This window comes from Ostrinia nubilalis, chromosome 27 (genome assembly GCF_963855985.1).
Source record: "Ostrinia nubilalis chromosome 27, ilOstNubi1.1, whole genome shotgun sequence".
In the NCBI taxonomy this organism is placed as follows: Eukaryota; Metazoa; Arthropoda; class Insecta; order Lepidoptera; family Crambidae; genus Ostrinia; species Ostrinia nubilalis.
Window position 1 is genome coordinate 5211508 of NC_087114.1, and position 16537 is coordinate 5228044.

General features: G+C 34.3%; 1 protein-coding gene across 5 annotated transcripts in view; it reads left to right on the forward strand.

Annotated features, from left to right (window-relative positions):
- LOC135084997 (probable nuclear hormone receptor HR3) overlaps positions 1-16537 on the forward strand; it is a 177367-nt gene that overhangs the window by 32511 nt on the left and 128319 nt on the right. The window contains exons 1-2 of one of the 5 annotated variants that reach the window (XM_063979766.1): positions 2021-2242; positions 9497-9673. The exons of 1 other annotated variant lie outside the window; for it this stretch is intronic. In XM_063979766.1, the coding sequence (XP_063835836.1) occupies positions 9568-9673 (106 nt within the window). In that variant the 5' untranslated portion in view covers positions 2021-2242; positions 9497-9567. 3 more of the 5 variants (XM_063979768.1, XM_063979767.1, XM_063979769.1) reach the window with 3 other exon arrangements.

The window sequence follows — 16537 nt, forward strand, 5'->3', positions numbered from 1 at the left end:
AGATATGTACCATCCTAGACTGCATCTCACTTAACACCAGGTGCGATTGCGGTCAAATATCTGCCTTGTCTAGCATAAAAAGAAAAAAAAATGCTTTTGCCCGCGGCTTCACCCGCGTGAAATGCCACAGATCGTCATAAATTGTTATTTTGGCTTATAAACTCTAATACTGCAAAGTTTCATCAAAATCAGTTCAGTAGTTTTTGCGTGAAATAGTAACAAACATGTTAACATCCAGACATCCATACAAACTTTCGCATTTACAATATTAGTAGGATATACATAAGCATAAAATATAGCAACATAATATGCTATAGTATTTAAGTCGATGTGCTTTCAGTGCCTTTTTAAAACCTCAAGTATGGTTAGAAACCAGAATTAGTTTTAGGTTAAAATCCAAACGTTATTGGATGGTCAATATTTAGTCTCCATATTGTATACTGATGTTTAAACAATAACTTTGTTAAGTTTCATCAAAATCTGTTCAGCAGTTTTAGCGTGAAGGAGTAACAAACAAAATTCTTTACTCTACTCTGTATGAAGTTTGCTCGTCTAAATGGAAATCTATGAGACTTATAGTTATTGTTAATGAATTAAAGTCTAATACATTTATATCAAATAAACATGAATGTTTATGAATCTTGAGTAATTCTAACAAAGTAAGTAAAAATTCTAAACATTAAGCTGTAAAATTAACTTAGTTTTAAGATACTGTATTAAAATAAGGCTGTTTGTTTGTTTAATAAGGATAAATAAAATAAAAATATAACATTAAACATGGCGTTTAAAAATGACAAAAACAAATTCAAATGTTCTTTCACAACATCCCATGGGATAACTCGTCAGCCTACACCATAAAGGGTTAAATTCGACCCCCTCGAAGGGCTGATTATGAAAGACACGCCGATTTTACAAAAGTAGGTCAAAAATATTGATTTAAAAAACCCGTTAGAAAATGATGTGCGTATTTTTGCAACTCGGACTTCTATTGTTAGATGTGCTTGGACAATATATTATTCCAAATTCAAATTAACACTGGCCAGTTATTTCGATTGTTTTTGGAGGTCTTGTCAATTTTGAATACTTTTTTTTCAGTTTAGGTTGTTCGTTTTGAATATTGGCCAGTTAAATGAATTACTGAAAAAAAAATATTTGCTTTATTTTTTTTAAAGTGTTTTGTTTAATTATTGCTAGCGAATGTTGATTTTAGGTTTTTAATTAGGCTTTATTTACGCAGTATTTACAAATATTAAAATTATTGCGTATTATTTTAGATTTTGGTTATCGTTCTTAATTTAAGTAACAGTTTTCCGTAAACTACTAACAAATGATATTTTATATCAAAAGTTAGGATAAAATGTATGACACGAAGTACATTATTATTCTGTGGTGTGACTGAAAAGTGATCTACTAACTAAACTTTACCTTATTTCTAACCAGAGCATTGTGTTGTTTACTTATTTATCAATTTATTTAGAGCTGCCCACTTTCCTTGACAGTCTGTGTATGTGTGACTCATTTAAATGAGTATGACAATAGATTAGAAGAAAAAAATTATGAGGAAAATGCTTTTTTAACAGTGATTGATTAGCCCTTATTATTTAAAAAAAGAACCAGTATTTTTCTAAATTAACGGTTTTCGTTGTGACATAATTGAATGTGCCTAGTTCGTTTTGTTTAATTTTAAATTTTATTTACTAAGTTTTTACGATAATTTTGTATGAGGTAGTGAGTATCAGTAATTTTCTTTTACATGTATTTACTTACAAAATAATAAAACAAATATTTGTCTTAGTCTTTTGCATGTTACCATGTTACCTCATTTGAGTAATGTTTTTTTTTTGTATTTTTTTTAACCAAAAAATTTTTTTTTATCGTTTATAACTTAAAATAATTGTCGACTTGTCGTCCATATGGAATTCAAAAGTTCGCCAATCAAAACGTGTCGATTCGGCTAGAACAACTCTTCGGCCGAGCGGTACCTTCACAGTCCTTGCGGCCAAACCGCGGATTGCGCCTACAAAATTCAGTTTGTGTCGTAGAACGCAGGCGCGCGGCCGCTGCGTCGAAACTTTCGAATTTGGAAGCTTCGCACACGCGAAATTTGAATTAAGAACTCCGTTTTGACTGTTGCCGCCAATTCTTTTTTGAGACTGTTTTTTTTTAACAAACCGCCAGTGTTTTTTTTTCGGTGATTCCATTTTGTGAATGTTTGGATTGTAACAAATGCATTGCGGTGGACGTGAGTAGTTTTATATATAAGTTTTAAGATTGTTCGCTCGTCGTACTTTGGTCGCAGATGTTGCAAAACATTTTGGGTATTTTTGACGAAACTTTTTGACATCATTTCATTATATTTTTTTAACATAAACATCATTTATTATCTATTAAAAATGACTCTTTCAGCGCATGACATACTTTTGCAATTAAAAAATAAATTAAACAACTTTTTTTCATGCGAAATGTCATTAACGAAAAAATGTTGTTTTTTATTATTTCATACTTGAAAACGCCCGTATAATAGTGACCCGTATACCAATTATCTATCACGAAACTCGCATTTTATCAAGGTCTCAGTTGCATGAGATTTAACGTTGCATACCGTGCGAGAAGGACGGCGAACGCGGCTTTTGCGAAAGAACGAGACAGAGGATGTTGGGAAACCATTTGGAAATATAATTTTTCTCTTTCGGGTGTCGAAGGGCAGTTTTTTATATGCTTGTTTTTGTGACTTGTTATCTGTTTTAAAGTTTATTTGCTCCGTTACTAGGTCGATGTTAAAGGGATTACAAGATGTTTGCCTTTGATTGTGGGTAGTCATTTATTTATTCAATTTTCTGTAGACAAAAAAGGGAAATCTATGAGTTACGCTCATTTACGCATAGCTCTTCAAAACTTTTTAAAGTTCTTTTTATGAAAAGTTTTGTTTCGAATTTCAAAAAAGGCGTTCCAATTTTAAATTGCACATTCGATCGTCATTTCACATGATCGCAAACTTTGTTATAACTTCTACTCAACTTCTCTTCATCCCACAGAATTCGATTGGCTTCTGTTTTTAATTGAGATGAAGAACAAAAGACTCGAATTCGCTATATTAATGAACAATTAACACGAGGGCCTGTCTGTCCTTGCATCACGCGATCCTGCAAAACTTCATACGAATTATGCGATTTATAAATTGCATTACCATCTTAGGTAAAGACAATATTAGTCTTGAAGTAGCAATTACTTAGGGGGAAAAAAGATTGTAAGTGACGTTGGCTACTTGACATAACTTATAGAGTAGGCTTTATGTTACTACTAGCTTTTCGCCCGCGGCTTCGCCCGCGTGGAATTTTGTCTGTCACAGAAAAACTTTATCGCGCGCGTCCCTGTTTCAAAAACCGGGATAAAACTATCCTATGTCCTTTCCCGGGACTCTATCTCTATGCCAAATTTCATCGAAATCGGTTCAGTGGTTTAGGCGTGAAAGCAAGGCAGACAGACAGACAGAGTTACTTTCGCATTTATAATATTAGTATAGATACTTATCAAAAGTATATATAGGTACTTAGTGAATGTTGTTTGTTAAATTAATAGTTACATTAAGTTGCTTAATGAAACACATAGTGATTCAATAGCATGTAATCTAAACAATTACATTTTTATAGTTCTGAAAATAGATTTTAGAAAACAAAAGGGAATTCAAAAATAGAATACAAATCTCATTACGAGAAAAGACAATTTGAATGAGAACTTTCGAACACGATTTCAAAAAAGGAACGCCTTTCTTCTGCATACTGCAAAAAGGCCCAACTCATTTTTTCAACAAAAGAGGTCCTGCATCGCAAAAATAAACGGACAATATCCAAAATGGCCCCTCCACCGATAACATCCGGGTCTGCTTTTAGCGTATACTATCTCTTATAATGGTTAATAATAATTATGGAGTCGATCAGCTCTCGCCACTTTCTCGAGAGAATTCGGCAGTTCTTACTTTCACTTAAAAACTGCGGTCCAAGTCATAAGCTTACCTTTCTCTTATGATATGTAACTTGCAACATTGTTCAACTGAACGACATTGTATGCGTTTTGTTTGAATAATTTTTAAATAGTGCTGTTCCAAATCAGTGTATTTTACAGTTCACTGATATAAAATATATAGATTGTTTTTTAAACTTTTTTGTTTAATTAGTTTAATAAAATATGGGAATTATTTTAAAAGACTTATGAGTAATTATTTAAATATGAGAGTTTAATGCAATCTTTGATAATTATTACGTATACTTATCGTGTTACAGTTATACAGTTGAAATTATAATTAGTTCTAGACTTCTTTTAAAACTCTTAAATATTAACATTCTTGAGATGACCTTTTATTACATATTTTAGGAAAAAATCCTTACCAAGAGTAATATTTCATTACATTTTTTATGTATTTTAGGCAACAATTAATATTTTAAATTCTAAAGCATCTTTTTTGACACCCCGCACACCATAGACTTTTATTCGGCCTATAGTTAGGTCGGGCTGTTAATCAGTATGAACATTAAACACGCACATTATACCAATTTGGTATAGGCCGATTTCGATATAAGTCTGTAGTCTAAGGGTATCTAAGATAACACGATATTCAATCTTAGATAAGACTCCCTTTAGTTGAAGCCCTTCCGACCTACAGAGGGTCCAGAATAGTCCAGATTATACAAAGGAGGGTCAGTTAGAGTGACAGACAGACGTGACAGGCTTACAAGGAACTTAGATTGTTCTGGAATGTTTAAATAATGTTTTCCTGGAAATAGCCGTTTGTAGACTAAATAGTTGTCAAGTTTTTGATATTTGAGACTTTTATATAAGAATGTTTTAATATATTTTAATAATTTAAGATAAGGAATTATGGTGTTAAAGGTTGCGACCTTTGCACAAAAGTAAGATCTATCTTTCGTCAGTGTTTCAATTAGTTTTCTTTTATAGTTGCCAACATATCAGTCTATATTATTACAAATTCGTACATATTAACCTCTACATACTTTTAAAATGCTCGACACATTTGTGTTCATCTTTTTGTCATCCATATACCTACATAATCTTTTGATAGCATTGAAAATACATTCCTTCCTCATCGCACGCCTAAAAAGCATCCATTTCACAAAAAAAAAAAACCACCATGTTATTTTTAAATCAAATTATCTTTTGCTTAAAAAATGGTTATACCGCGATTCGAATCCGCTACCGCTCGTGCCTCGATCACACCCGCTACGTGCGCGTAACATTGCGTAACTCAGCGACGCGAGCGCAGCGTTTCGGCCCCGTCGCGCTTTTTGTTCGCATGCAAGTTGTCTGTGGACATGGGAGTTATGTATTGCGTATTTACTGGTGTTCTTTTTTCGAATGAATGTTCTTTTTTAATTGATTCTATTTTTCAATTATGGCCAGTAGTAGTAGCCTATGTATTGCATTATTGACTGATGTTCGTTTTTCTCTGATTCCTTCTTTAAATTTTTCTCGAATTCTATTTTTAACATTAATTGATGTTTTTTTTTCTTCGATTCTATTTTTAAATTAAGGTTTTGTAACTGTGTTCCGTCAGAGTAGAATAGAACCACCTTAACTTTTGTCGTAGATGTCGTAAGAGGCATATAAAGGACTTTTATCTACAGTTACACTCAAGGAATACCCGTAGGTAGAGCCAGTAATCAAGTATCAAAAGCTGCATGCATGAAAAGTGATGATCAGGCCGAAGGTTAAAGCCACCTTCAGCTGGAATTCTCAACCACAGAGGAACTTGCTATCTTCCATCCAACTGCTAAAACACAACTCTATGCTGTTAAACATTATTGTTATGGTGACAGATTTAAGTAGGTAGAGTATCAGCAAAAGCTTCAGAAATTCATGTATGTAAACTTATTTTATATCAAAGAAAAATTTATTAATGTCCAATGCAATTTAATTTAACAAATCTTTAGTGTTAACTAACTATCGTAACAAACACAATATTAACGTTTCTAAAAGTTAATTTAAATTCAACATTACATAGTTGTTTATTTGTATTTGGAATTGGCTGATGGAAATCGCTTATTGAACGAATGATTGAATGACGAAACACAAAACGTGTTGTAATTTATGACTAATCGTAGAAATTAACTGTTTGTGTAAAGAAAGAAGGTTCACATTGCTTTAAAAACTTTCCATTTTATATGTATAAAAAAATAAGCAATTCCAAATTGAAAAATTTGGGTTTTCTGTGAATTTAGGAGTTTCAAATTCGAATTTCGAAAGTTGAAAATATTATGTTATGTAATTTTTATCGATATTTGAATAATTCTGTTTATTATACTTTTTTGTCCTTCATAAAAAACTCATAAAACTCATTTATTTCTGTAAGTATGCTTTAAAAAAGCACTTTTACATGTCCCTACCACTGCTTCGGGACAATAAATGGGCCAGTGCTGAGAAGAAGCAGCGCAAGAAACTCAGTCACTATTCGATCTCTCTATTTCTATTTATTATTCGTATATTTTACTGTCGAACATTTCAATATATCTTCAGTGAAATGCTCATCAGTTAGATTATGTAAAATAGATGCAAAAATCGTCCTTTGTACGCAAATACAAAATACGTTCCAAGAATACCTTAAAGCTCAATCTTTCCTAGTTATTTTAATATAAATTCTATTCATTTATTAGTGCAATAAATACCTACTTTGGACTAGCAGAATGGATTTTGGTTTTTAATTTTTAAACAAACTTTCAATTATTTCAAGATACCTACTTAATATACGTTTTTTCACTTTGAAAACTTAACAAAACCATTTAACTAACCGTATGTAGAGAAACCGGGAAAAACTTGACCTTCATTGGTTGGGTTTTTATGGCGGTCAAGCTGTAGATCCTGGCTACATAGGAGTTGCAGTGGTGGGAACGAGAGGTGGGAATAGTCCCGTGACCGTATTTAGAGGCCATTTTTTATGGATGTCAAAAATTAGGTTGATTTAATAATTTACAATAAAGACAAATTATACAAACCGCACGACGACGCCCTATCCAAAAGAAGAAAAAAGTGACAGCACTAGAAACACTTTTTTTAATGGCTTGAGACCTCTTGCCTGCCAGTGTCAACTCAATTAAAAATAACTTTACAAACTGCAACAAATAACAATATCAATACACTGTGACACTGGCTATGTACAAAACTCATGAAGCCATAACAAGCAAAAAATAAATGAAACATTAAAAATGCTTTTTCAAAAACTTTTCAGTACTTGCCTGCCTTTCAACCTGCAACAAATAACAATACCGTTACAACGATAACGTTATTCTCGGTAACGAAACGTTATTTCGCTTTCGCTCTCACCGACCCAAGGTCGCCGTTTAAACTTTCATACTGAAAGAATGAGAGAAGTAAAGAAGTTACTGAGCTGACGTTATACAAGTTTCTTGGAACTGAAATAGGTTTTTTAGCTGAAGTTTTAAATTAATGTAAAGAAAACGCGTTTTCTTTGCTATTTAATTTGTTTTTAGTCTCCCTTAGCCCGGCAAGCGAAGGGTCGTGTTTTCGGTTCCCAATCACAACGTACTTAGGCAATTCGATTTTTTCAAGTTATTAAAAATTCTCATAATAATAAAAAAACCTAACTACTTATTTATAATCATGATCCTGATCATGATCAAATCATGACACTATATCTGATCCCAGCGGGAATCGAACCCGCAACCACACTCTTGAATTTCAGTACGTTATAAAATTCTAAAAGAAAGCAAAATAAACTTATATCAATATGCAGAACGTTCTTATCAAAACGAAATTAGAGTCACTCCTATCGTACATAGACCTACTTTCTGCTATCACTAATATTATCTAAAAAGAGTTCTTAACACGGTCTTAGTATAGGTACTTAATATACAGGGCTAGTATGAAATCTTATAAATCAGAGTAGACAAAGCTTACACAGTAAACTTTTTTCATTAAATTTTAATACGAGTAGGTGACAATGATTGTGTATCTAAGTAAAAAAAGCTTTGTAACCACGATGTACACACGAATGCTCGTTAGTCTTCCAGTGACTTGGCCCACTTTGAGCTTGGTCCACGGGCCAAGTCACTGGATTGTATTTTTAAATAGTTTTTCTTCCAGCAACTGGGCCCACTCTAATATTCTAGAGTAGATTTTTGTTGATTTGGTGTTTAATTTATTATAAAAACATTGAAGGTGGGCCCAGTTACTTGACCCGTGGACCAAACTAAAAGTGGGCCAAGTCACTGGAAGACTCCACGTTAGGCTGAACATTGAAGGATCGTATGTATAGTTGTAAATAATAGAAGTGAATTCGCAATAAATGTATATTCTGGTATATTGTCCACTGTACATAGACAAACGCATTTTAAACTTAAGCTTAACTAACACTGTGGTGTCAGAAATCATTGTCATAAGGACAATATTACAAACAGGCTATGGAAAAAATTCCTGTTAACTGAGACTACTAAAGATCAATATGTAGAGTGGCGTTCATTGAAAGATTCTAGCAGTATCGTAAGTCGCCAGATATTAATAACCGCCCTGTTTATCCAAAGTTTGAGTACTTTGACCCTTACTTTCTTTAAGCTAAAAATATCGACAGTATCTATCTAAAAACCAATTTACTCGAAATTAAACCGAGCGAAATAAGTCTCACATTACAACACTGGTCAACAATGGCGGCGAACAGCTATACCAGCTATACTACAACATCAAAGTGAATGACATAATAGAAGCGGCGACATACGTATACAGCATACACAACAAGAAAAGTAGTGTTGAGACACAGTTGGCCATGCGAGATCGATGTCGGGCATGCGCAGTCCACGCTGCCACTTCCTCCCCCCCTCTAAACCCCCCACCTCTCACCGCTGCAACTGCATTTCAGTGCATGCTAGAACGCCACCACCATAAAAACGAAAAACGCGTTCCAAATCCAAAAAGAAACATGGTTACCGCGAGTGTGTTCCAAAATCAAAACTGAACCTGGCCACTCAAGAACAAAAAAAAACGTTAACGAACTATGAAGAAGAAAAAAAGACTGTATGGATCATTCAAACCGAAAAAACTTCAGGTTCCACACCAAATATTTTGTATGAAGACACAGTGACAATATCTCTAAGTTTTCCGAAAATTTAATCACGGTTTATCAATTTACACGGCAATATTTAATCGCAAAACAAATAGTTTTTATTAAATACAATAATTAAATAAGATTCACAAATTACTTGTAGCCACGGTAATCTTCCCGAGCAACTACCCAACCTTACGAACGAAATTTTAGACTGATATTTAAAATCCGAATAATCTAGTTGAATTACAAATTATAGCGTATTTACATTAGTTGAGAATTTGAGAAAGTTTATATGATATTGTAGTATGAAATATTTATAATTGATGGCAATATATAAAATACAAATTTAATTGGGGATCAGTGAGTAGCCTTAAGAATTTTGTACGACGTTCGAACAATCTTGAGACATGAAGTATCTCGTATTTTTAGTGCGGAACTAAGATGCGTTATTCGTGGTGAGTTGTGTTATGGATGCGTAGTCCGTGGGCCTTCGGGCCAAGATGTTGAACATGTTTGATATGTGGAACTCTGTGACGACGAAGCTGGAGTCGCAGAGCAACGTCCAACAGAGTCAACAGCCACACACTTCAGGTGGGAGCATTAAAGGTAATTTCCACTTTCGGTGCTGACCTTATACCCGGTGGTTTCAAGTATCAAGATTTTTCAAAACTTCTAGAAATCTAGACCCCACACTGATACTCGTAGTTTTGAAATCAATCGATTAGTATCTTCTTCTTCCAAATAGTAAGCTCTCAATTCTAGTGTCAAGACTTTAAAGCTGCCATATGCGTTTGACACGGCCATGTCCATTGTCCATCTATGTCACATGGTTCAATTGACCTGACGGCTTAACATGCCTTCCGAAATTCAATTAACACAAAAGTTTTGAACCGAAATAGCTATGCAATTTCTAAAGTCACTGTTAGTTTAAAGTCGGACATTTTATCAGTCAATCTCAGTTACAAGTTACTTAGAAACCAAGGGTATAAAATAGGTCTAGATGTAGGAAAAACCGTATAGAAAACTCCCATAAAGTTATTAGTTTAGCACTGTAGTTTAAGACTCCTAATCTTTAGATACTTTGGGTTTCTTTTAATGAAAAGTTAGATAAACTTATCACTCTGTTTTTTGCCAAATAACCTAAAACTTGCACAATAAACTTGCACAATAAAATCCAATAAACTGAACATTTTGAATACACACTATTCCAAAAAGCTAATAAATTGTTCACAGAATTGAAGTAAGTCGTGAGATGAAATTTCAAGGAATGCTTTACAATTTAATTCGGAATATTGTTATTTCTTTGTTTGTCGTACATTATAATAAGCAACATTTTAAAGGAAAGTACCAAATCTACAACATCTGTGTATATTAACTTAAGTACTTGTGTCAAAATCGTTATTCGGAGAAAATCTTTATTAATACAATCACTAGCTTCTGCTCATGTCTTTGCCTGCCTCGGCATATCACTAAGAACTTTATTGCACTGGAATTTTCAGTTCCCTTGCTTGAAAAATGATTGGTTTCTCAACCCTCATTTAATGTTTAAAAAACTATCTTCCTTACAGGCTTCGTCAAAATCATTACATAGGTACTTCAGCTAATTGACATTATTTTATTAGCATGTAGGCCCTTTCCAGGGCACTTATACACGTCCCAAATATAGCTTGCTCTACCACCACTTCGAGACGACATATGGGTTGGTGCTGAGAAGAAGTGGCGGAAGAAACTCAGTCACCTTTGTCATCTCTGTCTCTGAAAAATGAAAAAAAAAAATGAAAAATGTTTGAAAAATGTTTATTTCGTTAACAACAACAATTAATAGGATTTGAGGACTCTTTCTTGTAAGTGCAATGGCACCTGTGCCAGAAGGAGTCGCTCTCCTTTAACAAATTAACATTAAGTAACATTTTTTTTTATCATAACCAAAAAGTAACAAAATCACCACATGTTTTAGGTTGCGTTTGGTGTGTGTGAGTCTCTATATCGAACTTTTTCTAAGATTCAACTTTTTTGTTCTGAAAACATAAAAGATAGAGTCGCTTTATTTTATACTAGCTTTCCGCCCGCGGCTTCGCCCTCGTAGAATTTTGTCTGTCACAGAAAAACTTTATCGCGCGCGTCCCTGTTTCAAAAACCGGGATAAAAACTATCCTATGTCCTTTCCCGGGACTCAAACTATCTCTATTTCAAATTTCATCAAAATCGGTTCAGTGGTTTAGGCGTGAAAGCAAGACAGACAGACAGAGTTACTTTCGCATTTATAATATTAGTATAGATGTACTAAAATTTTAGATTGGCACAGTTCATGACTGCTTACTAACCCAAAGACTGAAAATTATGTCTATAGTTTAGTAGGATCAGTTCAGTCGGTTAAACGAGCAGTGGGTGGAAAAATCGTTAGAATGCGACAACTATAAAAGCTAGACTTTATGTCTGCGATTGTCTGCGACAAAAGGATCAAATCTTGTAGAATAACATATAATAATAAACTCTTCAAGTATTATGTGACAAACTGAAGAAATTAACAAAAAAATTGTTACTACGCGCAAAATTTTGGCGCGTTGGGGGGTGTTGGCCAAATCCTCCATTTGCATCTGGTAAATTAGAGGGTCGTGCTCCTGCAGTTCAGACTAAATGAACTGAAGATGATGATGAAGCGCAAATCTGGACCAATAACAAGATCAAGGAAGATTCTTGTGAGGAGTAAAATTTGAAATGAGTATCGAAAAATCGGGAAAAACTGAACGACAGAACTTCTTTTTCTATTGGATTTTTATGGAGTCCTAAATAAATCTTTTTTCTAGGTTATTTTCAAGAAATGAAGTATACAAATGAGAGATTAATTCCTAAATACCGCACATGGGCAATGGATACCAATTTAAAAATGTACGAAGCCTTGAATTTTTAAAAGGAAGGACTGACTTGCTGTTTTTAGAGGCGTGTTGCGTAAGTTAAAAAAATACATAATATATTGTCTAAAACGTTTATTTCTTAATTATTTAAAGCCATGGATACTGCAGCTTCTGGTTCGTTCATAGGGCAATCCAGTTGCGTCGGATCTAGTAATGCAGGATCCTGCAAACTGGACTATCGTGTGAACACACATTATGTGTGTTACAAATTCGAACGGATTGGTTTTTTGCGGGACTGCAAACGGGATTTTCATGTGAACGTTAATATCAAAATACGTACTCCTATCCTGTAAAAACAGTTCCTGCAAAAAACGGGAACAAGCCCTTAGATTTAACACAATTTATCAGAGTCGTCAGTCCATCGACCGAAGAGTTTATTTATCTTCAAAATACTGCTCTAGCCACAAGACAGTCTGTTAAAATAACATTGTGATTTCAAGATTTCGAGTTAGCTAAGATCTTATCAACTAGAATTGGTATAACTAGTGTATATTTAGCATCCAATAAACAGTTGTGTAACTGTTCTTTCAAATTATGTAACAGTTGGTATCCTTCTGTTCCTGTTACATTTGCGAATGTTTCAACTTTCAATGTAACACAACTAGCCGTGTATGCAATATTTGTAGACGTTTCCTGTCAATTTTGGATTCTTTTTTTGGTTCGATTCTTTCCTTTTGCAGGATAAGGCCATTGGCATACGCTATACAGCCGAGTCTGCAGTTTCAACAGCTTTCGTTTTGATAATGGAAAAAACTGTCTAATTACATACCTATACATATTTATGTACTCATGTAACCTTTTATTTTTTTTATTTTCTTCTTTCCTTTTGCAGTGTAAGGCAAGCCAAGTCTTCGATTTTTTAAAAGTCAAATAAACCCATTTTTTAAAAGTCAAATAAATCTTTTAGGTTAGTGCTGCGATTGTGAAAATATTTTTTTATTACTTTTTTTACGCAATGACATTAAACAATGTGAAAACATACTTCTTTTTTTACACATAGACATTAACGAAGCAGCAAATCGAACGCACAGCGTTGAAGAGCTCTGTGATTGGTTCGTCATGTGTCACCCTGTGCGTGCGCACTGTGAGACCTCATAGTCATGTTTGTGAATACGGGCGTAACTTTTTGCAGTGTGACTAGATGCGTGAGATATCACGTTTAAAAACCGTGATAGGCCCAAAAATGGCGTGAATTGAAACTAGAAAGTCCAAAAATCTTTTCCGGTGTATTAATATACATAATTGTTTCTTATTTCGTTGCGCAACAGAAAGCGTTAAGAAAGTGGCCAATTAAAATTCGGTAAATGTTGCCGTCTTTGTCGTGTAGCACTGTCTTTTTCCATGACATAACGTCTTTTGAATGTTTAAATTTGGAATCACGATGCATGTTTTGTTTTAATTTTTTTTGCTCTTGGCCTGTATCTCACCTGATGGTAAGTGACGATCAGGCCGAAGGTGGAAGCGAGCTTCACCCGGAATCCTCAACCACGGAGGAACTGGCTATCTTACCTCTAACTGCTGGAACACAACAATGCTGTTAACATTGTTGTTATGGCGACAGACTTAGGTAAGACTTAGAACAAGCCCTACCACCAACCAAACCGAACAGAAAAATCTGCCCCCACTGGGAATCGAACCCGGGACCTCTGCGTCTGAAGCAGGTGGTCTTACCACTAAAAGTGTTGAGCTAAGTTTCATAATCGTTGTTCTAGAGATATTATCATCATCATTTCATCATTTTCCACATCCAGTATGTGTTACCAGTGATGATATACGGCTCGGAAACGTGGCCTCTCAATATAGGCCTATAACTAAGCTCAAAATTGCACAGCGAGCTATGGAGAGGGCTATGCTAGTTGTTTCTTTACGAGATCGAATCAGAAATGCGGAGATCCGTAAACGAACTAAAGTCGCTGTTCTAGACTAGTAGAACTTAGTTGGTATATAATTTTGAAGCATAATTTTTTAAAACTATCCTGCAGAACTGAAAACTATAAAGCTACGACAAATAAGGACAATCTCATCATCATTTCAGCCACAGGACGTCCACTGCTGAATATAGGCCTCCCCCAATGACTTCCACATCGCCCGGCTGGTAGCGGCTTGCATCCAGCGCCTTCCTCCTACCTCTATGAGGTCGTCGGTCCACCTTGTGGGTGGACGTCCCGTTACGTTTTCCGATACAACCGTGTGTAACATCATACAATACTGTAATAGATTTTGTTTTGTTAAAAATGTATAGTTTAATGTGCTGGCGACTTAAAGATAGAATATAGACCTCCATTAAATGTCATTACATTTGCGGTATACGACTCTATGTCTGTTAGCTTTACGCCCGTATTCACAAACATGCCTATGAGGTCTCACAGTGCGCGTGGACGCACAGGGTGACACACGAACCAATCACAGAGCTCTATTCAACGCTGTGCGTTCGATTTGCTGCTTCATTTAAGCAAGCATCGTTTGTGAATACGGGCGTTATTGTCCAAAGTGCCTTGCACGTTTACTTATGTAAGTATTATTATCAGATTTCAATTAGACCCGAAATACTTTTCTGAAGATATTAATAAGTACGGGAATAAATTTTACTTTATTCCGTGCCTTCGTACGGCAATTACAAAAAGCCGAATTTGGAAAATCGGAATATCAAATGACCGAGCCCCGAGCCCTCCATTTTAATCATAATTGACATTTCGTACTTTCACGCGACATTAAAAACGCGTTCGAAATTTAAAATAATAAAGGACATGTAACTGGCCACAAGAAAGCACCGCTACAAAATCTGGTTTCTTTTTTAATTCGCGTTCGTTGCGTAACGTTGCCAAGAACGGGTTCCATAGCTATTTATTATCTGTTTTATTGTGCCTGTGTGAATGGAACTGGACCGCTCCCTTTTTGAATTTAAAAAGATATTCGCGGTATGCGAACTTTTTCGAATTTGAATTTGGAACTTGCGAAACGTGTATGGTCAGCATCCCCTATTTTTGTGGACAATGAGCGAAATCGCGAAACATCTTTGCATTTAAAATAAATTAAGTTTTATATACGAACGAATATATATTTTTAAATACAAGACAACGGCTATTTAAGCGATAAGGGTCTAAAAGGTCCACGTTAAGCAATATTTAAAGTAGCAATTCATCTTGTCATTGAATCTCTATAGAAATTCGTAGATCGAGAGCAAATTAATTTGAAGCTGTGGAGAATTGCGATTTGAATTCAAAAGAGTATTGATATTCAATTAGAATTCAGAACATTAGGGTCTCATCTAGTCAAATACCAAGTGTTTAGTAACAAAAAATTTACGTTAATTTTAGAATAAAAAATAACTGTATTCCTAAGGTCCTTTCCCACGGTAATCCAGTAATGCAGGATCCCGCAAAACTGGACTGTCGCGTGAACTCGCAGGACTTTGAAATCCGAATTCCAAATTCAAACGGATCGGTTTTTTGTGGGACACTGCAAACGGTTTGATTTTTATGATGTGACTGGTACTTAGGTAGGTTTACTACTAAACGGGATCCTGCAAAAAACGGGATGACTCCGTTACAAGGAGCCTTTACTTCCAACATCATTTCTCTTCTTGTTAAATACAATTTAGATCTCAATATTTAGTTTTGATTTTAAACAACTTAATGACAAACATCCGTAACATTATTTGTTCTTTTGCATGAAATCAACTAATAAATTACAATTACAAGCCACGGCTGTAATAATAACCGATAGCGAAATACATTACAGACTCGAGCACATTATGTAAGCTAGATTTATTATGTGGTCTATTGTGTAGACTACCCTTAACAATGTAAAAAACAAAACAAACTATCGCAATCTATCAGATTGTCATTGAATCGAAAATCGAATGCAATTTATAAACAATTTCAAAATAATTTAGAATAAAGAAAACCCGCCCATGTTTAGGAACTTTCACGTTTCAGCGACTAAAGAGAATTTAATAGAGTTTTTTTTAGAAAGTTAATAGTTTTTTTCAAGAAACACGTCTTGTATTTCTAGTTTGGTTTGCCAATCACATCTTTGGTATACACGTGGTTACGGTTGGCAAGTTTAAAAGTTGAAGAACGACTTTTAAAAATTAAAATGTTTCACGCGAACCGTTATTTTTTCAATCATTTTGAAATAAAGCAAAGGAATAAACACTAAAATGATTCAAACATTGATGCATTCTAAAATTGAAAAAGGATCAAAAATATTTTTTTTGCCTATTTTCTTCGAGCTATTAGAACTGGCCAGTGTTGTGTCACTTATTTTCTTAGTTATTTTCTTAGTTTGATTCTTCTTAATTCAAAATTCTAATTCATTATTTTTAGGTCTATTTCAGGCAAACAATATCGTGAATAATAATAAATTGATATCAATTGTTTTCGCTCAAAACTATTTACCGATACATCCAAATATACCTAAAACGCAATATGAAATAACATTTCACTGGTTTAGCAATAAGTGCACATAAAGTGCGTTGTTTGGAATATTAGTGGTAATAGTAAAATACTTGTGTCTGTATCAAATAATGTAAAACTAACATGAATAAAACTCT